The sequence below is a fragment of the Eurytemora carolleeae genome, unplaced genomic scaffold (genome assembly GCF_000591075.1).
Source record: "Eurytemora carolleeae unplaced genomic scaffold, Eaff_2.0 scaffold79, whole genome shotgun sequence".
In the NCBI taxonomy this organism is placed as follows: Eukaryota; Metazoa; Arthropoda; class Copepoda; order Calanoida; family Temoridae; genus Eurytemora; species Eurytemora carolleeae.
This window is the reverse complement of record NW_019396020.1, coordinates 369,964-395,744: the sequence shown is the minus strand read 5'-3', so window position 1 is coordinate 395,744 and position 25,781 is coordinate 369,964. Positions and strand designations below refer to the sequence as shown.

Sequence of the window (25,781 nt, the reverse complement as noted above, 5' to 3'; positions counted from 1 at the left end):
TAGAGGACGGAGAAACCACTCCCTACGGAGCTCCAGAATCCATCTTCTCTCCAATCCTAGTTTCTCGTCCTGGCTCCAAACATTACAAGTAATATTGTATATGTAAAGGTTCACATAAAAACACAACTACAACGTTGTGTGCATCTGGCGCGTGTGTCAGAAGGATAATTAGAGACAGAGTCATTTGTTAGAGTGAGAGAGAGAGTAAGAGAGAGAGAGCTACGCTAGCCGGGTAGAAAGCGTCAGCTCCTGGTAGCGTCCACACCCAGTACTTACCAGACCCTAGTCACTACCTCCCATCGGACCTGGAGTTTAAATCTAAACAAAAACAACAATAAAACTGTTCTGTAGAAAATATGGTGATTTGGACACGTGAATCCAGTGAATAAATATTCTCCGTCTCCAATCTGATTTAAGGTGAGATAATTGAGTTTTATCTACGCAAACTATGTTTGTTTACATGTTTTATGCTTCAGAAGACGCCGGATATTACTTTGGTTTACAGTATACACTACACAACACATACATCCACACAGATACATACATCTATATAGAACTGCAGATCTTATAGAATATATTCAAGGAAAAATAGATCAAAATGTTCATGGTAAATATTTCTGATATTTCTGAAATAGATTTAGTATAAAAAAACAAGCATTTATTTAAAAACTATAAAATGTAGAATGTTAAATTTCTGAGTCCGTGTTTTCGAAGTTGGTTAAGGTTTTATGGAGCTGGGTTGGATTAGTTTGCAGAGAAATTTTATTTTTATGGTTAGCAGGTTTAAACTTATGTTTGTAGTTTTGAAGCAAAATTTACTATTTCAAAACTTTAAAAAGTAAATTGTTAAAGTTTTTTTAATAGTTGGATATATTAAAGCATAAAATTCAGGGTTCCAAGATTGAAAAGCTTGTGGTCCTGGGATATCCCGGAGCAAAAATCCGGTGGACCTGGAACTGAGTTTAAACCCCAGTTAAAGTATACAATCCAACCTTGCAGCCAGGTTCAGTGGAATATATAATACCGGTTTCTCCTTCAATACTGTAACCAACAATTATCCTTTCAGACACTCTGCCATGGTCAGATTTATAGGTTAATATAATGGTCTCTAGTTTCTGCAGAATATACTCGCCCAATTCTACAGATATCCGGAGTAAATAAGGTTTAGTAAATTCCCCAGAGTTCCATGTTCTACTTTATTGGTTAAATTCATGTAAAGAACAGATAGGGTTCCAGAGAAAGGGTTAGAAGTAATATATTCTAATAGTTTATCCTAGTGGTCCACTGTTTCTATTCTAAATATATTCTTATAGTTGATCCTAGTGGTCCACTGTTTCTATTCTAAATATATTCTAATAGTTAATCCTAGTGGTCTACTGTTTCTATTCTAAATATATTCTAATAGTTGATCCTAGTGGTCTACTGTTTCTATTCTAAATGTATTCTAATAGTTGATCCTAGTGGTCCACTGTTTCTAATGTAAATATATTCTAATAGTTTATCATAGTGGTCCACTGTTTCTAATCTAAATATATTCTTATAGTTGATCCTAGTGGTCCACTGTTTCTATTCTAAATATATTCTAATAGTTGATCCTAGTGGTCTACTGTTTCTATTCTAAATATATTCTAATAGTTGATCCTAGTGGTCCACAGTTTCTATTCTTAATATATTCTAATGGTTTAACACAGTTCTAAATATACCTAGAGTGAATATATTCAAATATATATAGGTTAATCCTAGTATTCCTATTCTAGATATATCAAGAGTAAATAACAAATATATTCCATTACCTTATCCATGTTGTGAACTATTCTTATTCTAAATATGCCGGAATCGAGAAATTATGTAATGTAAATATAGTATTCTGCATATAAGTTAAATCTAAAAAATAACTGTCATACATCAAGAGGAGAATGCTTAACTTTTTTTCTTATTAACTAAATATGATTATTTTTTATTGTTAAGTATGAAAAGAACTGATTAATTACCACAAACTTTAATTTTCAAATCCTTTTCACTTTTCAATCTGATGATGAAAACCTTTTATATTTTATACTTCAACACAAGCTATAATTTGAATTTCACGGTGTAATTGCATCAGGTACTCAAGATATTAATATTAGAATGATAGAGTTTGTGACAAGTGTTCAGTTCCTTTATTCGGTATTTTATGAGAGTGAGTGATTAGCCCCCCCCCCCCGGCCCCCACCACTCTTATAGTTTTACACTTCAATGTCCGAATTTTATGAATTTACGCCGTGTCTAAAATCCCCCAAAAACCGGTTTCAATTGAGCGCCGGCTTAAATCGTGAAAATTTTAAGTGGAACCAACAAAATTTGAGCCGCGGCTAAATTTTAAACCGCGGCTCAAATTCTTTAAATTCGGCCTATAACATTTTTTTATAATCGCACAATGTCACCCACCCAGTCTTAAAGTAAAGTGGAAAGGAATTGAGTCTTTGCCACAAACTCGGAATTTATAATCCCTATATCTTTAAAACCCAATGTCGTAAATCTTTAATATTTCAAACTTATATTATTTCATCTAACAGAATTCACAGTTTGAAATATATAAGGTCTACGACATTGGAATCCAAAGATATAGGTTTAGAAAAGCAGAGTTTGTGGCAAAAAATCAAATCCTTTATGTTTGTTTTCTGTTTGTTATCCTGAGCATTGAATTATGTTTCCTTAGTTTCCCAACCTTACTAGGATTATCGATCCTGCAAACTCGTCTCAGCTCCGGCTTTTCTCAGCTTCCGTCTGTATCCTGGTACGATTATCACACAGGGATTATAGCACAGAAAATAATCAATATCAAACTGATTACAACAGTGATATTTCAATGAGGATTTTAATTCTGTGTTGTTCCTCGTCTATTTTAATCTGTTTAATCTTTTAAGTGATGTGTCAATATTTAGAGATGAATAGACAGATTATCAACCCTGAATCTGATACAAACAGATCCATAAACTTAACCACGAATACGTAAAATAATTGACTTCTAAAAACAAGAATTGCCTTTGAAATTTTTTAACAACATATTTTAAAATAAATTTTTTTAATACAAAATTTAAAAAAAGAGCAGTGAATTTTTTTCTCCGAGTGTTATATCTTGTTTTTATCTGACCATACATCTGTTTTCTGTTCCTCTTTTGTAGATCTACGCATTCTAATCCCTTGTAGACAAAGGAGATATACGTTTTGACACATATTTCTGCTTTTGTTTCTCCCTAATATTGTGATATTTCCCAGAGCTGCAGCTCTCTTTTTAGCAATTTTCTTTTTCATACTATTCTTTACTTTGATATCTTGGTGCCAGAAATATCAAATTAAGTATAATAGAAAGTTACTGTATGTGAGTAGATATCAGATGTATTTTCAGTTTTCAGTATTGTTTTCTGATCCAGGAATGTCTGACTCAACAACTGTTGAAGGTTAGCTTCAAAAACAATTATCTTCAATATTCTTACAGGTTGAAAAAATAAAAGTCACTGAAAATTCTGAGGATGCCCATTGTCAGAATTCCACCTTAATAATGACAAATGGGATAAGAAAGGTTAGGCTAGGAGTGGGTATTTTAAGCAAAAGAATTCTTGATTCTTGTAAGTTCATCTCGGACACAGTGCTTCAGAATACGGCCTCGTCTACAGCAATCTTTTCCCTTGATGCTTATACATAGAAACAGGTTCAATCGAAAGAATTAATGTCTTTCCAATGAGTTCGGATACTTAATAACAGCTAACCAGGCTTGTTCTTAAGGAGTATATCTAAAGCTGCCAGTAGCAAAATCTGGATCCAGCTAGGTAAAAAACCTCCATTCTCCAGGTTAATACAGCGTTAAAAGATTAATGCAGGCCTCCAATGTTTCTTGTAGTTTCGTTTATTTCTTTTCCATTTGTATGCAGGGTGTATGCTGGGGATATACACCCCTGGCTAAAGTTTCTCTAGTTTGCCATTTTCTCTCTCACCCTGTATCTCTGAGTACTTTAAGAAGCGCCGAGCCATACCCAGTTGAATCGTCTTAAAATAAATTATATAAATTCAAAATGAAAATGTGTACGTCCTTTTATACTTCAAATTAAAGAGAAAATAAAAAAATGTCTGCAATCTGCATGAATTATTTATGATGATTGATTTTTAATTATTGTCTAATGTGAGAAATACTTAGAAGGGGAAATGATTTGACGGGTTATTATTCATTACCTGTGTTCCTGATATATGCAGAGATATTTATATTTAATATATAATAAATATCAGTAGTTGATATTTTATGTATCATATGTCTGTTTGGTCTTTAAATTAAATATTTTTCCTGTGCTTAGAATTATTCTACTTATCATATAGTATTCCATGAATACTAAATAATAGATTTATATCCGCCTTTTCCACGAATTCCAAGTATTTTTCGTTGTAACTAGTTTTATTTTAATCCATGTAAAAGGTATTTTCATGTATTCTATACATATATCTTTATATTTATTTCCAGAGAAGTAAAACTGAACTGAAGTAGGTTTCAAAGTCTTGAGTTCAAGATAATCTTAAAGCTAAGCTGAAGTAGGTTTTAAAGCTGAGTTCAAGTTAACTTCAAAGCTCATTAAAAGCAGTCTTAAACCGTCTACAGAATATATAGGAAAAGCTAAAAACTGTAGAAAGGAGTTGAGTCTTTGCCACAGACAAACCTGTTGGGATTAAAGATGTGTCGTAATGCTTGATCTGTCTCCAACCCCATTCCCTTCAACAATTTATTGTTTAAATTCCCTTCCTTAGATTTCCCCAGACCAAATACTGCCAGGGGAGGGGGGGGGGGGGGATGGTCGATTTAGGGGGAAATAATAAAAAAGATCAATACTCTACCGACATGATTGTTAATTATCAAATGTAAAAATCCCCTGGATCGATATAGTTCCTTGTCCTTTATTATTTATTTATTCTGTTTTCTTCTTATTTATTACATGAGGGTAGAGTAAAAAAGGATAAATAGATTTGATTTAACCATGTTTATTAACTGAAGAGGAGCAATCCGAAATAATTTGTATTAATAAATATGAAAACTGAGAAACTGCTCTGATTATTGCTTTATAGTTTTATTTATGTATACATATAAATTACGTATCAAGGTTCTAGGAAAATAAATGAATTTTAAGTTCATATGACGTTTCTGATGAATCTAGGAATTATGAAGGAGGTTTTAGATTAGAATCTAGGATTTACAAAGGAGGTTTAAGATTAGAATCTAGGATTTATAATGGAGGTTTTAGTTAAGAATCTAGGATTTATGAATGAGGTTTTAGATTAGAATCTAGGATTTACAAAGAGGTTTTAGATTGGAATCTAGGATCTATGAAGGAGGTTTAAGGATAAAATCTAGGATTTGTGAAGATGGTTTTAGATTAGAATCTAGGATTTATTAATGAGGTTTTAGATTAAAATCTAGGAATTATGAAGGAGGTTTTAGTTTAGAATCTAGGAATTACAAAGGAGGTTTTAGATTAGAATCTAGGATGTATGAAGAAGGTTTAAGGATAGAATCTAGGATTTATGAAGATGGTTTTATATTAGAATCTATGATCTATGAAGGAGGTTTTAGATTAGAATCTAGGAATTATGAAGGAGGTTTTAGTTTAGAATCTAGGAATTACAAAGGAGGTTTTAGATTAGAATCTAGGATGTATGAAGAAGGCTTAAGGATAAAATCTAGGATTTATGAAATGGTTTTATATTAGAATCTATGATTTATGAAGGAGGTTTTATATTAGAATTCAAGATTTCTGAAGAGGTTTTAGTTTAAAATCTAGAATTTATGGAGAAGGTTTTAAATTAGAATCTAGGATTTATGAACGAGGTTTTAGATTAGAATTTAGGATTTATGAAGAAGGTTTTAGATTAGAATCTAGGATTTATGAAGGAGGTTTTAGATTAGAATTTAGGATTTATGAAAGTGGTTTTAGTTTAAAATCAAGGATTTATGGAGAAGGTTTTAAATTAGAATCTAAGATTTATGAAGAGGTTTTATTTCTATGATTAAAAAGTGAGGTTGAGGTTCAAAACTATCATTTGAATTAAGATTCTAGATTATAAATTAGTTGATGTTCTCGTTTTATACGTCCCAGGTTTGTATTCCTCCTTTTCCTTGTATCTATTCAAGTATCGTGATCCGAATCTTAAACCTCACAGTGAGTTTTCTACTGATAGGATAGTCTATTGCTCAGTGCCAGTATAAATCTATTATCTAACTATGAATAATGATATTATAACAGGATCATTTATTATCTGCACTCTTAATCCAATCATTATCTATGTATATATGTAATATGTTTACAAAACAAAAAGCATGGATCCATTTATTTTACCAGTTATTACCATCTAAATCTAGGATTGTCTACAGTAAGAATTCGTCTATGCTTGCATTTGGACGGTTTTCTTCAAAACGTTTGGAAGTACGGCAGTAAAGAGAATTTTAAATGAATTTGAATTCTCTGCTTGAGGGTTTCTTGTCTTTCTCTCTCTCCGATAGAATCCGTCCTCCGTTTTTATCATGAAAAGTTTACACTCAACCTTCTCTGGGATACACTAAACATCCTCTAGGATATACTAAACTTTCTCTGGGATAAACTAAACCTTCTCTGGGATAAACTAAACTTTCTCCGGGATAAACTTAACCTTCTCTGGAATACACTAAACATCCTCTAGGATACACTAATTTTTTTCAGGGATAAACTAAACCTTCTCTGGGATATACTAAACGTCCTCTAGGCTACACTAAACCTTCTCTAGAATGCACTAAACCTTCTTAGGAATTAACTAAACCTACTCTGGGATACACTGAACTGAACCATTCCTAACATATTCTTAAGTATACAACCCTTACTGATAATATTCACTAGGATACAACCCTTCCTGCTAAATAATCTTCAGGATACACTTAACCCTTTCTGATATCTTTAAATCCTATATATGTTCTCATCGCCATCAGTTTTGAAAATAAACGCCAACGGTTACAAGGAAGAAAATATACGCTTTTCTTGTTCGTAACTTTGGTTGCTTTCTACCGTTGTAACCAGGCATATTAAAGCAATTAGTTAGTTCCAGGTTTTATATTAATCTGATAAAATTTAAGTTTAATCAACCTGTATCATGCAGTTAGTGAAATTAATTCTAATAAAAGATTAGATTTTATATATATGTGTACTTGCGGACTGTTAGCAGATATAGTAAGGGAAAATTATAATTTTAAGTGAAAACGTAAAGAAAAAAATAAGAGGACTAAATCAGTAAGTTTTGAAGAGTGAGTTTAGGTCAGGACTTATCATGATTTAAAATAAGTGTTGACCAGGAATTTTTTAATTCGGTCAGTTTAATATTTAGTTTTCGGGAAAAGTAAGAAAATGCGAGAAAAAACTATGACGTTTCACTAAAACCATTAAAAAATTATTAAAGTACTTTTTAAATTATTAGGTCGTGGTTAAACTTTTTAATTCCGTTTTCATAAACCCCAACCACTCCTTTTAAAACCATGAATGATGATTATTATTATTATTGTTATGTCTGAAATAAAAGCCAACCAAGCAGAAACAAATAAATATTATTTTAATGGATAATCATCTTTTTCTAGACTTTATATCGGGGCGCTGGGTTGAGAAAAGAACAGAAATCCCGGGTTTTAAGATATTTCATCGATTTATACTTGTCACTTTTAATCTCGGTTTTTGTCATACTTCCGGGAGTTAATATACAGACAAGAGATTAAATGTTGGTAAAAATTATCATTTTATTGAAAAAGGGAATTGAGTCTTAGCCACAAACCCTGGTTTTCTAATCCATATATCTTATGATGTAAACCTTTGATATTTCAACTTAGGTATATAGGGATCAGAAAATCTTAGTTTGTAGCATAGACTTTATTTCTTTTTGTAAAGGAAAGGGCAAACTTTCTATTTTTAAAGATATACTATTCCTGTGTAGTGTGTATTGTATATTGTAATTTAAAGATATATTATTCCTGTGTAATGTGTATTGTATATTGTAATTGTTTGGTTTGGTTAAACTATTGATTATAAGCGAAGTGTCCGTATAACAACTAAAGGATTATCTGGTCATTCTTAACTTTGTTTCCTCGTAAAGTTTAGAGTTCAAACACATTTTTCCCAAAGCAATATATATTTAATGTGTGTCCCCTCATGAAAAAGTAAACTCAAAATAGCGGACAAACATGAAATTAAAGCTTTATGTAAATAGATCATGCTGTTAACATTTGTATACTTCCTTAAAATTATTTGATCAATTAAAAAGTATTTAAGACGATGACAAAAAATCTATATAGAAATAAATCAATGTCTATTGATAGCATCTTTCTAAAAAAATACTGCAAAAGTACCTAAAATCATTCGTAGGCTCGCATTTTGTGGGGTTTTGCTTAAATTATGTGGTTAAATTAAGTTAACCAATCTTAAATATTAAAGAATTGAAACTTGTAAATTAATGTTTTAAATTAACTGTTGGGACGGAGACCAGTGAATGTATAGTTAACATTAAAAGTAAACTGTTAGTTTAGAAAGGAAGGGGGTCATATTCATTTCTGTGTAGGACAGACTGGGGAAATGATAGAGGGGGGGGGGGAAGTTGCTTATGGGGATTTAGCATACCGATATGTGACTACTGACTATACCGGGGGAATATTATAGAAGTTTAATTGATACTAACGTGGTTCATAGTATTTACACATTATACATTATACACTATATACTATATACAATATACATATTCATTCTCACATGAAATTTTTTTTTGACAAGATCAATCTTAGAGCCATACAGATGGATCAATTAGAATAATATATCGTTTATTATCATTTTCTTTAGATAAATATTTCTTTTATATAAACAATCTTTCCTCAAGTTTATTTATAGATATATGTTAATATCATCATAACTTCAGAATTGAAAAAAAAAATTTTTGTAATCACGTGAGCTTTTTAATCAGATGGTTAAGCTTCAATTATAATCCTAGCAGAACTAATTGTTTGGTATATCAATGTCTACCATACCAGGTTACAAAGATTAAAAGATTAAGAAATTTGAGTTGGAGACGAGTAATCAATTCCATTGTTCCAACAAAGTAATAAACTGTTAGAAATGAAAAGTAACGTTCTTTGAAGAATTCTTACATCTTGTTTTTTTTGTGTTAAAGTAATTACTATGGAACCGGAAAAGTAAAAAGCAAAAAAAACATTGTATCGTTAATTACATGTGTTTGCCAATTTCTCTTAACATTTTCATTTGCCTGTTTTTTTATTGTCGGTGTATTATCCTTAAATCAAGTATGCAGTAACGTTCTTTTTATATTATATTAAATGCGTATACTTAAAAATATTATTACATATATTGAGTATCATATATATTGTATTTACTTCATATTACGCAGAAGATTAATCTATAAATTTCTCCCCGACGCGGCCCCCTCGTCTTACAATGTTCCCCTTTCTTTACAAATTCATATCTTTAGCAGGTATATTTTTTATCCCATTTGCGGCCATTTAAAAAATTGCATATTTCTAAATAATTTTTTTTAAAGGAAAGTTCTACTTTATAATAATAAATATACCTTTCAATGTTCAGATTTTGATAATATTTAAAGGGAGTAAGTAGAGTTTTTTTTTTTTAACTTTAAAAAATAGATTTAAACCTTTTTCTTCTTTTAAACAGAGTCCAAAACTAAAGAACGAAAAGTTTTGACTTAAATTTTAAGTTCATGGTTAAATGCCACTTCTGACTTAATTTAAACCTGAACTTTAACCGTGAGGTTAAATATTTAACCCTGTGGTTAAATATTTAACTCGCCGAAATCGACGAGTTAAAATTTAAACACAGGTTTAAATTATCTAGAAATCCTGCATTTTCCCTATTTGTCTATTATTCAATCATCATTCAGTTGCAGTTGAGGAAGCGGCATTCAATTTTACGATTTATTTAAAAATGAAAACCTTGTTAAAGAAATTTCACGTTTTAGATAAATTAATTTCTGGATGTAAACCCAAAAAACGGTTGTATGTTTTGTTTTCAGTTACGTAATAACAGCTGATTAGCGATGGTTATGTAATATTCTCCGTAAATCCTTTTCTCTGATTGGTTCAGATTTTCCCGGGAAATTCAAATTTTTTAACACCGCTGGGCCAAAATAACTCCCAAATATTTCACAGATAGTTAACACCGCTGGGCCAAAATAACTCCCAAATATTTCACAGATATTTAACACCGCTGGGCCAAAATAACTCCCGTTGACTGTGAGTTAAGTGTACTAAATATATATGTGGAGAGCGAAATAGACGTTGGAATTTGTAAAATGTCGTTAAATCACGATGTGGTTTAAATCATTATTCTTCTTTCTTTACACTCAATTTTACTTATTTTTACTCCTACATATTGCACTAATTACAAGATCTACACGTTGTATATAGTTGAGACGGTGCGCTTGTTTATTTGAATTAAGGAACAAATGAGAGGAAAAAATATAAACACTGAGTTCTTACATTCATTATACATGATTGAATTACATTAAAACTAAAAAAGTATGGATGTAATTATAAAATATGTATATATATACATTGACAGTTTAGTGAACATATTTTATCAATAAGTCAACAAGTTTCCGTCGGTTCTTTGATGTATCTAACTTTAAAATAATTCACTGTTTACACTGTCCCGCTATATATAATATACATACAGTACTGGATTATCATTGCACTGGTGGAAAAGTATAGAAATTGGCAATCCTTGTCGAATTATAAAGTTATATAATGTAAACTGTACTATATTTTATACTTTTATGAAATACTAAACTATTAAGATATTTTCTGTATTAAATTAATGAAAACATATTTTAAGGTGACGTGACGTGAAGATTTCAAAGTTCCAAAATGTCGAATCCTGAAGAAATGGACCAGACAGAATACGATTACGAGGTAAACTTTGATACAAATCTAATTATTATAAATGCGCATTATTTTGTGTAACCCCTGTATACCCCCCCCCCCCTCCCTTCTCGTCTCCCTAATCTTAATATTTAGTCTTATTATTAGAGCTTAGCAGAGCAATAATCCAAACATTTATTAACATATTAATTGATGGATTGATTGAATTAGGACTCATCTCTGAGCTCTGCAGTTCCTGCAAGCCTGGATATGGATTTTCAGAAAATAATCGAAAATAGCTCCATGAAGACAGATTTCGTAGACTCAGCTACAGATTCAAGTGTCAGCATCGTAAGTTGAATTTTATTCTAATCTGTCTAGAGTGACGTTAATCTTTAAATACTTGATCCCGATATCCAATGTATTCACTTTTAAATTTGAGGATAAATGCTTGATCCCTCAATTAAAGTTATTCCTCCGGGGTATGCTCGCCATGGGAAATCTAAAAGAAATTAAATTAATCCGTAGATCGGCATAGTATGGAGATCAATGGTTGATCCCGAGGTTCACAATACGAAAGTTCTAGCTTCAGGTTGAAAATTGTTAGGTGCGTTCCAAATAACCCACTTGGCTCAAAGTGTACTGCTATGAAGTGTACTGCAATAAAGTGGCAACTTAGAAACCTTTATTCAAGTACTGAACATTAAAGTTACGGGAAAAGGGGTGGTTTTAATTGAATGTATTTAAATTAAATTAAACATAAATATTTCAACACATTTCCATCCAGAAGGAAATTTAAAACCTTTCACATTTATTTAGATTAAAAAATTTCAATATTTTACCATATTTCGCAGATGTCTTTACATGGGATTTTTACCAGCTCTAAACTGTTGAAATATAAAGAAATTTACTTAATTGTACTTAGCTAAATATTTTCAAAATGATTTCTTGCATGACTGAGTCACTTTACTCTATAGATAAAAAATGTATTATGAAGAATTCTCTGACATTTTAAAATTCACATTTCATAGACCTAGCTGATTCAAAATTATTATAACTTCAAAGCTTTAAAGAGAGTGTTTGCGAAAAATTAAAGGGGGTATAGGCTAATGGCGAAAAATAAGCACTTTTGATTGCTACTAATCTTACTTCTATCTATAAGGAGAAAATTGTTAAAAACGACTCATGCTGAAGAATGTAGCGTCCATACAAATTCAGAAAGTTGCAATATTTAACTCGGATCGTAAAAAATCTATTTAATTCCAAACAAAACATTCATATATTAAAACCAATAATCATCGATAATTTTTCGACGCATTCGTATATAATTGATATTTCATACTATTTATTTTTTATTTTTTATAATCTGATATTTACTTTTGAAAGCATTTATTCCTGTTTCGAGGATTTTAAATAATGAAGAAGACATTTTCATATTTTCCAGGAATGTTCGAAAAACCAGCGCTAGCGAAATATTATTTAAAAAACAGAATCAAAACTATTATGAAATATTAACTATATACGAATGCGTCCAATGACTATTGTTTGTAATATCTGAATGATTTGTTTGGAATTAAATTAATTTTTACGATCCGAGTTGAATGTTGCAACTTCCTGAATTTGTATGGACGTTGCGTTCTTCGGTATGAGTCGTTTTTAACAATTTTCTCCTTATAGACGAAACAGATAGAAGTAAGATTAGTAGCAATTAAAAACACTTTTTTCACAGTAAGCCTAAACCCCCTTTTACTTTTCGCGAACACTCCCTTCACAATATTCAATCATGCTCCTTAGCTTTCAAGTTTTAAAAATCTTCTTGTTTTAAATTTTTTGTTTAAAAATTATAACATGTTTTAATTTGAAAGTTAAATATTATTCTCTTTACAAACATTAAATACTATTCTCCTTATAAACATTTATTCCCTGTGAAATATTGTATAATATAATGAAAAAGAAGTATGTTAGGTTTGAATAATAGATGTTCTTACCTGGAGAAATTATTGTAAAACTAATCAATTCCGACAAGCTCCGGATATAATGGGATTAGGATATTTTTTAATGTTTACAGAATTAAACTTTTAGAGAAATTGAGTCTTTGCCACAAAATGTGATTTTCTAATCCCTATATCTTTGCAAACCAACGTCAAAAACTTTAGATATTTGAAACTATGAATTCTGTTAGATCAAATCATCTAAAGAAATTGAGTTTTTGCCACAAAGAAGTTTGAATTTTCTTATCCCTATATCTTAGCAACCTCATGGTGTACATTTTTGCTATTTCAATTTTTCAGGCCAAAACTCAATTCTTTTGACAAATCTAAGGTTTACAACTTCAGGATGAAAAATATAAAAATATAAGAAAATTCGAGTTTATGGAAAAGACTCAATATCTTTTAGCTTTAAAATAATTTTTTCTTTATTAGATCGGAACAAGTGATGGATATATACTGGGAGATGAGAATAAGTGGGGTTGGATAACTCTGTATGTTGTCACCATTGTGATTGCAGTTCTCGGCAACCTTCTCTTTATCATTTCATCCCTGTGCACTAGGTGAGTACTCAGCTCATAAAATCTACTTTATATATATGTATAGTGGGACCCATATAGCTGTCTGGAATAAGAAGATCAAATGAATTGAGTTTTGCCACAAGCTCAAATTTTCTAATCCCTCTATCTTTGCAACTTGATGGAGTAAACCTTTTATATTTTAAACTCAGACAATTTAATCTAATCTAATATCAGAGGTCTACAGCATCAAGTTGCAAAAATATAGAAATTAGAAAATCAGAGTTTGTGGCAGAAACTCAATTCCTTTTAGGAATCTTGATGTGTAATGTGATGTTGTTTGGAAGTAATAGTTATAATAATAATAATAGAAAATTAAGTTTTTCAGTTAAATGGGTCTGTGTACACTGCACAATTGCTGTGTTTTGTGTTTATTGGACTATTTAGAATAAAAACTTCAGTCAAACAGTCGTCTACATGTTTCACAGTTGGCCCCACTATGTTTCATATCTTCCAAATTTTTCGAAGTTAATTTTAATGTGTAAGGCTGCGCTATGCTTGTCTCAAACTTGTCTTAAAAAATAAAATGATGAGCCCAATAAACTTGAACCTAATGAAATGAAAGGTTAAAGTATTTAAATATGTAAAAAATTATTATCTTTATTAAACTGTGTATCTATCTAAAAACAAATTTTTTATTTACAACTTATTCTTAAATTAAAATTTTTTAACAAAATTTTGGAAAGGATAGTGAATTTTTTCTCTGACTTGTATCTTCTTTTTAGCTGATCATACATCTGTAGATATCAGAACCCCAATTTTATACTTTTCTTATTATATCTAGACTAGCATATAACTATTTTTTCCTGATATATAGAATAGATGTATGTTACAGGACTAATCTATAACATAAATACCAGAAATACTTTATAATCTAGTATATAGAATATAGAGTAGATGGCTGGGGGAGGTTGAAAGCATCAGATTAGTGTATAAGGATAGAGTAATGGTTTTTATACCCTGAGTTCCTCGGGGATAGAACCTGATCTCTCTGGAGCCCCAAACTTATCCGTAAACAGTCTTCACTTTCAACAGTTGTAATATAAACAAATTCATTTAAATATTTGAACTTAAGAAACTTTAAACATAGTTCAATTCTGATTTAGAAAAGAAAATAATAAAAAACGAACAAACCTGAAAACATAAATAACTAAATATAAATGGTTCATGCAAAGTAAAAATATCCGGAGAGATTTAAAAATGATAAAAATGTTAAAATATTTAGACGGAGCAGGAATACCGGTCACTATCTACTATTGAACCTGAGTGTACGGGATATCCTGGTGGCAGGGTTGTGTATACCCTTCACCCTCGACTCAGAGATCATTCATCTAACCTGGAACCTCGGCCTTGAGTACTGTATCTGCTTCAGGTAAAATAACCTGATCATCAGGTTGCAACGATTTCAGGATAAGAAAATTAGAGTTTGCGGCGAGTAATTACCGCTGGGCCAAAATAACTACTAAATATTTCACAGATATTTAACACCGCTTGGCCAAAATAACTCCCAAATATTTCACAGATATTTAACACCGCTGGGCCAAAATAACTCCCAAATATTGTTGCTAAATGATAAATTAGTTAGCTTGTACAATTGAATAAAAAATATAAGTAATGTTAAAAAGATCAATAATAGTTTGTCAAAATTAGGGGAAGGGGACATTTTCTGTGAGGTTGTGAGGTATGATTGATGAGTTGACTCGTCTGCAAATTAACCTTTTTAATCAACAACAATTTATTAACTGATTAAGATTAATTATCTATTAATTATCTGGACCATTCATTTTACTAAACTGTAAACTGTTTCTCGATATGACGTTAACGGAGGGGTTGGAAGGGGGAGAGTGTCAAGGGAATTGAGTCTTTGCCTTAAACACAAATTTTTTAACTCTTGTATCTTTGCAACCTGATGGTGAAAACCTTTCATATTTCAAACTTGGATTAATTATAAATCTAGTGTCTATAAGGACATTGGGTACCAGAGATATAGATTAAAGATATAGATAAGAAAATCTGAGTTTTTGTCAAAAACTCAATTTCTTTGCGAGATTTTTGGATTTAAAAGGCGGAAATTTCAGAGCATCTCCGATGAATTTAAGTAAAATGATTCTGATTAAAAGCAAGAAAGCCTGTGAACATGAGCTGCCTGACATTTTCTATTTATGCTCTAATTGATAAATTACTCTCCGCAACAAAAACAGAATGAATCGTTGCATATTTTGCATAAAAAGAAAAAATGAAAATATTTTGCAGACAGTTTAGATTTGAGTTTTCATTTCTCCGCCTTTATCATGGAAAAGAGTTCACTTTTCTTTTCAAATCCTGTTTCCTTCATCTCTTATCTTTCAGATATTCAAATAGAATAAAATTCGGAGAAAAAATTTATTTTTGTTCACTTCCTTCCTTATCTAATTCACTCTCAACTAATTCAATTCTCCCACCTAATCCAATTCTTTCCAAACTAATTCAATTCTTTCCAACATAATCCAATTTTCTCCAACCTAATCCAATTTTCTCTAAACTAATCCAATTCTCTCCAAACTTATCCAATACTGACTAAACTAATCCATTTCTCTCCAAACTAATTCAATTCTCTCCAAACTAATCCAATTTTTTCCAAACTAATCCAATTCTCTCCAAACTAATCCAATTCTCTCCAAACTAATCCAATTATTTCCAAACTAATCCGATTTTTTCCAAACTAATCCAATTCTTTCCAAACTAATCCAACTATCTCCAAACTAATTCAAATCTTTCCAACATAATCCAATTTTCTCTAACCTAATCCAATTTTCTCTAAACTAATCCAATTCTCTCTAAACTAATCCAATTTTTTCCAAACCAATCCAATTCTTTCCAAACTAATCCAACTATCTCCAAACTAATTCAATTCTTTCCAACATAATCCAATTTTCTCCAACATAATCCAATTTTCTCTAAACTAATCCAATTCTCTCCAAACTAATCAAATACTCTCTAAACTAATCCATTTCTCTCCAAACTAATTCAATTCTCTCCAAACTAATCTAATTCTTCTTAAACTAATCCAATTCTTTCCAAACTAATCCAATGCTTTCCAAACTAATCCAATTCTCTCCAAACTAATCCAATTTTTTCCAAACTAATCCAATTCTCTTTAAACTAATCCAATTCTCTCCAAACTAATCCAATTCTCTCCAAACTAATCCAATTTTTTCCAAACTAATCCAATTCTCTCCAAACAAATTCAATTCTTTCCAACCTAATCCAATTTTCTCTAAACTAACCTAATTTTCCCAAAACTAATCCAAGTCCCTTCTAACTAATCCAATTCTCCCGAAAATAATTCAATTCTCTCCAAACTAACACGAATTCTCTCCAAACAAATCGAATTCTCTCCCACCTAATCCAATTCTCTCCAATATTTCAATCTCTAGGTTTCTTTAAACACTTCAAAAAATGAAAAATCTACTTTCCTGATCCTTCTTCTCTTAAATTGCCAGTTTAACACTTTTTACTTCTTTTAAGATTAATCTATTTATTTTCTGAATTGAAGCAAATAAATAAAAAGTATCTGCCTTCTGCCTTTCCTATTTCTGCTGGCCCCCGCCACTCATAACATTATTTGGCAACCTCGTGCGATTTAACAATTCCAGGTCAGGTTAGGTTAATACAGATAGATACGCGAGGTTAGCAAACAAAATTAGGAGAGGCGGGGTCAAAAGCACTATTCACTCAGATTTTACCTTTTTTGTTTTAGATATTTCTACTACTGTTTCCTGTTTTAGATATTTCTACTACTGTTTCCTGTTTTAGATATTTCTACTACTGTTTCCTGTTTTTCCTCCCGCTAACCGCGCTCTTCCTCTCCTTCCACCTGTTTGCTGAAAACTGCAAGTGGAACTTTTCTGAAGACGTTATCCGACCTTGGTCTCACACCCTCTACATTCCTCTCATCTGGCTTCTCTCCGCCGTGTTCGCCGTTCCCACGGTGTTCTACACCGAGCTCCGCCCCTGGGAGGAGGATCCCTACAGGAATGTTATTGCAGGAAGGCCGGAAGGTGCCGTGGTGTGCATGCACCGAGGAGGAGAGTATGAATACGGATCTCTGTTCTTCTACTTCTCTTCCTTCCTCCTGACCTTTGTGGTTCCCGTGGTTCTCCTGTTTATCCCATGGTGTGCCCTGCTGGTCCAGTCTGCTGCTTGCTGCACCCGGAAACTCAGGAGGTACGATCTTTGGCTCTCCATCATTACGCTATTCCTCATTCTCTTCTTTGAGGCCTCCCGCGCACCGTTTGAGCTGTTCAACATCTTCCACGCCCTCACCAACTGGAAGTATGGAGAGTTTCTCCCCATCAGTGAATTCCTGGTCCTTGGAGAATCCTACATAGGAGTGATGAAGTGGGCCGTCTACGCCCCCGCGATGCTCCACCCTATTCTGTACTTCTTGCTCTGTGCAGATGCTCGTCATGGACTCTGTATTCTGTTCCGCCGACTCTGCCCCTGCTGTTTATCCAAGGGTGGAGAGGATATCGAGGCAAACTCAGGTAATCTAAACTCATTTTAATTCGACCCCCCCCCCCACGAACTTCGGTTCAAGACGTTATTGACAGTATTTATTTTGTTAGTTTATGCACAAGTCAGAATTTCGAACTTTCAAGTTTATTGTTATTCTAAGTATCCAGTTAAACATTTTAAACATATGATTACCATATGCTGCAGATTAAATTCAAACAAGAATTTTTCACTGCACAGCAAGTGAGCTGGGTGCTTATTGTGTTTCATCTCAACTTGAACACTTCTTTTTATGCAAGGAGACAAATTGTAAAACGAACTTTTGTGTCATGTTAATGATCATGTAAAAGTGTTTGAAGTACTTTTTTCCTTTTTTCGTCGTTGCACAGAAATAAAAAATTATCACGATATAATCCAGATATGATCTAAGCTATTGGAGTTTAAGAAAAATTCTATACGTTTTGTAACTTCCAAACAATATACTAAATATTCTTTATTAAGATGATGAGAAGAACAAGATGCTCCCTGAGAGTTCTCTAGATGGAGACGGAAGCCAGGAACCTCTTCAACCTTCAAACATTCCTCTTCAATCCAAGGAAGAAGATCAGATGTGAAAAATTCTTAAGATGGATGAGAGGTGAGAAGACTCGGGTCTTAATTATTGGCAAAAGTTGTAAACTAATTAATTAATATCTGGGGAGTCTGGACAGATTGGGAAGATAAAGAAATAGTCCAAAAAAGTAATACTATTAGGACAGATGTTTTATAAGAGATCTCTGAAAGAAATGGTTTTATTCGTGATTGTGATTTAGTTAAGATTATTAGAAGAAGTAGAAAAATGAGTTTTAAGTTATTGGTAAGGAAGACAGGTTTGACCACTGCACAATAGTTCTAGAATTCTGACATTTTTCTCTCAACTCGGATACCTGGAAAGAGGCCAGGAAGAAGTGAATAATTTTCTTCGTTTTGGATTTGTAGATTTATTGTAAATAAAACCGGAATTTTACTTTATAACGCACAGACTTTGTCTCAACACCTTGTTTAAACCCTTGATACTTATTCTGACTCTTTTACTTTGCTAAAACTCTTTATACGCTTATATACATGTAAAAATTAGTATTAGTTTAGNGGTTAGGTTAGGTCAGATAGATAGAATCATTAATGTTAATCATTTGAAAAGGGGGGCAGGGGAGTTGGAAGTATTTGCCAGGAAATTACCGCTATAATCTTGATTTAGTTAAAACATATGGTGGTGGGGTTTAAACATATAAATTGGTTTAATTTAATCATATTCCTTCTTAACATAGTTCAGTTAAACTTCAGATAGAAATAATTTATTCAATGTTTTAATGTACTAAATTAAAGAAGAAATGGAAGAGCTGGTTTCCAGATAAAGTGTTGAATAGAACAGGATTAAGATTGAGTGAAGGGATTGAGTTAAGAGAGGATTAAATAAAATCAAGATAAAGTCGATCCAAGGAAAAGAGTGGATGTATAGATTGTAAAAAATTAGAAATTTAAACAGAAAGATTTTTTTAACTAGTAAAATGGGAAGTAGAATTTGAAAGTCAAATATTCAATCAGAAATATAAAGTGAGGTACAAATCATCTTTTGAACAAAAAATTGCAGGGTACTGGACCTTTTAAAGCTTTGATTTCTAGCAAGATTACTAAACGTCATTTGTGGGAAAAGTAAAAATGGCAGAAATGAAGCTAAAGATGGGTGATAAAGAGTCGAGCTAAAAATGAAGACGACATGAAACATACTAATGATAAATTTACAAATGAATAGAAAAGGATTGAAAAATGGATTTTAGATAATCTTTAATCTAGTATATATTGATAAAAAGAAGATAGGGAGGGAGGGTATTGTAGCGGTGAGATTCCGGAAATTTTCATTTTCCTTCTCCTAGAACTCCTAAGTCCGAATTTAATGAATTTGAGCCGCGTCTCAAATTTACCAAAAACCGGTTTGAATTGAACGCAGGCTCAAATCTTAAAACATTAAATACAATTTTAAGTGGAACCAACAGTATTTGAGCCGAGTTTCAAATTTAAGCCGAGACTCAAACTCTTTAAATTCGGCCTCTTTGATTCCCTCCTTCTCTCCTTTTAACAAATTCTTTTTAAATAGTTCGAAAACTGAAGAACTAAAGAAGTTTATATATTTAAATTTTACCACTTTTTAGAAACCTACATTTAAGTAAAATTTTTCTTGTTTCATGTGAAACAAATTCAATTCAAGCTCATCGTGACATGGAAGAAAAATATATTTAGATCTTTATTATCTTCTAACTTTACATTAAGTAGAAGAAACTTGACATACTGGAGTTTCAGATTTTCTAAATATATCTAATCCATTACACACTGTCAGGCTATTCACCACAAAAATAAATGGTAAACATACACCATAACTCACTAGCTGGGGAACCCAGCTTTTCCAGGAAATCAAAACTTTAGACAAATCCGTCAAGGGGTTCATGAGTTATGATCAGACATACAAACAAACAGACAAAAATACCTAAAATTTCTAAATCAATATAGTATGTAAAACAAAAATGCAAATAGAAATTCTTTAACGTCATTACGTTTAAGAAATTAACGTCTTATTATTTTTTCCTTTTATGTTTTAGAATTACTTGTATCTTCTCTTAAAGTACTCGATTTTTTAAATGTACCATGCAATAAAATTGAATTGATGCAATTATCTTAAATCTTATTTTCATCCATTTTTGTTCATTCACTTTAAGTCTATACTTTATACATTTATTTAGCATTTTCCCTTTTTAGTTGATTCAGGGCATTTCGCTTAATGTATTGCCTACTAACTAATTGTGTATAATTTATTCTTTTTTTCAGCGAGATACCCTGTATGTGTCATTGAAGAAAGTTCCCTGCAATCACCAGGATTAAACTAATGGATATCTCGGCCGTTCCAAACCTTGTTTCAGTTTTAACAAACTCTAGTTCAACCCTTCTCCTCCTCCTCCTGTCTAGTGTTAGCTAGCTGCAGTCCTATACTATTCCTTATCTCTCAAGCTTTAATCCATCTTTACCTTTTAGTAGCAGCTATCGTTATCCCTTCCTTAACGTATCCTCCTCTACTACCTTCTTCCATGGACTGAGAATGTTTCAGTTTCAAAGTAAAAAAATTGCTCTCCTTCTCTGAAAGTTCGAACCCTCTTTCTCTCATTTCTCTCTAACAGGATTGCAGGAACTCTGAACCTCCCTTCGAGGATTATAAAACATCCACCAACTGTGGCCAGGGGTATCCAAGCCTCCATCAACTGTGGCCAGGGGCAACAAGGCCTCCCCCAACCAAAGCCAGGAGATCCCAGAACCAGAACTTAACCAAATGTGACCAGGGGCAACCTGACATAAACCAATCTTAACCAGGGGCAACAAGACATGATCATTGATCAATATCTTGCTATGAGCAAGCTTTACATTGGGTTAACACACCAAGGATCTTTTCGATGAGAGCTAGAAAATCATAAACCTTGGTCCAGATAACCCCAGGCATTAGGAATCTCAGTACCCCTCCTCCCCCTTAAGCCGGTTAGAGTGATCTCACTGTGTATATATATATAAGTTATGTTAGATGTTCAACGTTTAAAAATATCTAAAGACATTATATAAAGCTTGCCATTATTACGTACAATGTATGTACAATGTATATATATACATAAGTTTAAGTGAAGTAAGTCCTGGATACCTGGATAAGATAGGAGATATTCGAGATAAAAATTCTTTACAAGAAATCTTGAAACTCATTGATTTGGTGACAAATGTTGATCCCTCCTCTCTGTGGAAGCTTGTTGACAATTCGTCCCTTGGCTGGCCTAGTAATGATATGGTGCCCGGATTCATGCAAACGTATCTAAATGAGTCAATGCATGTGTCCTAGATCTGGCGGGTTCTGATGCCAAGAAAATTATATGAAAGCAGATCTCAGGGTCGGAAAAATAACCGAGGGACAACTTTTTAGCTTATTTACGGAAGAGCTTTACATCACTTTCCATCACAAATTCATAAAATTTGAAACTTTCCAGTAATACAAACATCTATAGAATTCAAGCGAGATTTTAATACTTTCATAAACGAAAAAACAATTCAATAAACGCAAGCATAAATAAATATGAAAAACTAAAAACAAAGAAGAAAGTTCAATTTAAATTATAATACTCAAATGTTGGCCATTTTTTTCAATATCCCCGAAACCCTGTGTTTAGCCAGTGTTAAATCAAATGTATATCTGTGTCTCTAAATTAAGATTCTAGTCAGTACTCAGTAGACAACCAAATCCATACATAACCTATACCTGGAGAATTCTGGGGTTTATGGAATGGAAGGGTACTTCAGAAAAGTACTAACATTTCTCCAGGTGTACAATTATGGAGTACTACAGATGTACAATTGTGGAGTAATCCAGATGTACAATCTAGGAGTACTCGAGATTTATAATCTAGGAGTACTCGAGGTTTATACTATAGGAGTACTCGCGGTTTATTCTCTAGTAGTACAGGTGTACACTCTGGGAGAACTAGAGGTTTACACTCTAGGAATTTACAAGGTTTATAATCTAGAAGTACTCCAGGTGTACACTGAGTACTTGCAAGTTTATATTCAGAAAGTACTCCAGGTTTATTGTCAATAGGTTAATGTTCAAGGAGTACTTCTGGGATTAAAAAAGTACATTTACTATAGATGCGATCCTTATTGTCATGATGATAAACATTGATTCAAAATTTCGTCTTTCAGAAGAATTTTGAGGGCAGAGCATGTTAAAATTATTCAAAACTGAAATTTATCAAAATATAATCTTTTGTGAAGAAAATACATGTTTTGTAAACAGTATACATATTTGTTTTGTACACAGGATACATTATAGTTTATGAAAAATGTTTTCCAAGAAGAATGTTGGTACATTTTAATCATTCTGTGAACCTAATGTTTGCCAACTAATTTTATCCCCCCCCCCTTCTCCTCCTTACAATCTGGCCAAAAAAAACAAGATTTTATGATGTAGATTTTAACCCGTGGAATAATATTTAAAAAGATTTGTAAATATACGCACCCATTCTACTTTTTACCCTATATATTTTTCCAATTTATTTACAAGTACAATTTTGTATGAAACCTAATCATACTTTGGGAAATGCTATTTTCCTGTTTCTCAAGATAAGGTTCTCTCCCTAGGGAACAGCTTCATTTCAATATTTCACAAGCGTCCTATATCTAGATACACTGTACACTTACAGTTCTTTGAACCAGATTCTCTAATCCGGGATACAGGCTTTTTTAATCAAGGATACATGAGAAACTCATTCCTATTTCTAGGATTCAGGTTTCTTCAGTCCATGATACATAGGATACTGATTTTATTCTAGGAAACAGGTTTCTTTTGTCCAGGATACATAGGATACTGTATCCTTGTTCCAGGATACAGGTTCCTTGAGTCAAGGATACATCGGATACTGATTCCTTATTCTAGGATTCAGGGTTCTTTAGTCTATGATACATAGGATACAGGTTTCTTTTGTCCAGGATACAAAGGATACAATCTCCTCATTCCAGGATACAGGTTTTCTTGGTTTGTGTATCTTTGGACAAGTTGCAAACTAAACCTAGGAAATAGTTTCGGGTCTAGTATTAAGAATAGTTTGAACCTTGAATATAGGGTTCTGTATCCAGGGTTCAGCTTGTACTAGATAAACGACATTTTACAGTTTATACACGCAAAGTGTTAATGATATTATTATAGTTCAAAATAAAACTTCGGTAATTTTACTTCAAATTCTCACTTTACTAAAAAATAAATTTAAACTTTTTCCACTATTTATATAATACTTAATACGAGTTTTGTAACGTGCATGTTCTAACTGATGGTTTTTACATCAATTATAATCAAAGTCATTTCAATAGAAAACTTAAAAAATCCTCATGAAATTTCAGCATTTTTAGAACTTTCATGAACAGGGTGTCCTCAAATAAATGTCAAAAATATTGTGATCACCCTGTTTTAAAACTGATGTGTAGTACAAACCCAACATGATAATTTATAGCATAAATAGGAGTGTCCAGAATGTACATTATTATTTACTATGAAATTATCATGGTATTTATAGATATGTAGTCTATCTGCTTAAAAATGAACCTGCTAACATATATGTTGATTGGATAATAGCTTTTTTTCAGTATGTGTTCAATAAATTTGTGTGTTCTCGTCTGTAATTAGATTAAGAGAGAGCTGAGATTTGGGATTGTTAGACTATATATTTGAATTAATAATCTTCTATTTAATCCATCGATTTGTTTATACAAGAACTAATAACTATTTACTTTTTAGTTCATTTAAAAAATGATTCCTAGATTAATTTTAAGAGTTGTACAAAACATTACTGTTAGGTCTACGAAAATATAAGAAATTTAAGAATTTGTAAACTTGTCAGATTTACTGCAAGTTTAACATATATTTTATTGAACTCTTGAACTCTAAACATTTTCTGTCTGAAAGTTCGTATCTGTTATTAAAATTACCTATTCATCAAAATTTTTCTAAAATATCCAATAAAGATAAATTTTCACGTATAAATAACTTTATCTATTTATCTTACAGTGACCTAGACAGAAGGTCAAATTCACGCGACATATCTGGTGCAACTTTGTGACTTTGTAGCTCCTATAGTTTTGTATATTTAGTTGCATACTTATCAAAACTGTTTTATTCCTTCTCAATAGCTCTTCAATAAAAGAAGTTATGCATGAAAACATAAAAGATTTCAATCTTACGTTCAATTTACTATAGTTTGACGTGAGATATGAAAACTCTTCTATTTCACTGAAATAAACTTCTCTATTTGTGACCTGTCCGATCTTTAATTTGTTCTATGAAATGTCCGTTTTTATCATAAATGCAATGTCCCAACACCTTTCATATGGTTGAGAGGAACCAAGAATGTTCTAAGTTGATAATCCTGTTTAGGTAAACTTCAATACTTAACAGAAGCATCTCTAATAATAAGTTTGTAGAATTTCCTCCTGTTCACCAATATTTCCTCTGTATATTCTCGGATATAAAAATCTAGAAAATTTTGTTTACACTCAAGAAACTAATCTTGATTCAGTTTTTAGTTAGATATCGTTTATCTATATGATATATACGGAAACAATGGAGTAAATCAAGACCCCTGGAAGAACTAAGCTCAGAGGGACAAATACAACTATGTTCGTGGATCCTATTCAATTATTAGAAGTAAAAAGAGTGCACTCTCAGCTTAGCTAGTTTGATTTGGGACCAAGGTTGTGGAATAAGGTTGGTTACTCTCGATGCGCTCCCGTGTACGGAAAATGTCGTCTCCTAAGATAGATAGATAAAATCTAATATGACGTCACTGTCACCTCTATAATCAGTGACGTCATTTTAGGTGTTTAGCACGAAAGTCAACAACCTTTTTTTATGTGACAAATCTTTGTTACCCGGATGGTTAAGTACAAAATATTTTTCCATTTTTTTATTTTATGGAGATGCAGTTTTTTCATCACTGAGAAGAATGAGGAAGAAAAACAAGTTTGTTCTCTTTTGAATAAAATTAGGATTTTAATAAAAATGCCAGAAAAAAAATTCATCAAATAGCAAACAGTAAAATCTATCTTAAATAAAGTTGAAAAAAAAGTATTAATAAAAATATTTTTTTTTAGATAAAGATTGTAAGAAGAAGGGGATAGGCTATTTTCTTCATATTGAGATAAAATTGAAAAAAAAAAACTATTTCCAGAAATATTGGAAGATTGGTTTCTTCAATTCTT

The 25,781-nt window shown here is 31.9% G+C and overlaps 1 protein-coding gene across 2 annotated transcripts; it reads left to right on the top strand.

Moving 5' to 3' along the window:
• Positions 1–24,201, top strand: LOC111703061 (melatonin receptor type 1C). 2 transcript variants are annotated; one of them, XM_023475283.1, is made up of 8 exons: positions 1–417; positions 10,887–10,963; positions 11,144–11,263; positions 13,336–13,463; positions 14,704–14,850; positions 17,274–18,004; positions 18,474–18,609; positions 20,832–24,201. In XM_023475283.1, the coding sequence occupies exons 2-7, from the start codon at positions 10,919–10,921 to the stop codon at positions 18,584–18,586; spliced, it is 1,284 nt and encodes a 427-aa protein (XP_023331051.1). In that variant the 5' UTR covers positions 1–417; positions 10,887–10,918; the 3' UTR covers positions 18,587–18,609; positions 20,832–24,201. The 2 variants fall into 2 exon arrangements, with proteins under 2 accessions (XP_023331051.1, XP_023331799.1); XM_023476031.1 differs by lacking the exon at positions 1–417 and adding an exon at positions 583–607.
• The last annotated feature ends 1,580 nt before the right edge of the window (positions 24,202–25,781 follow it).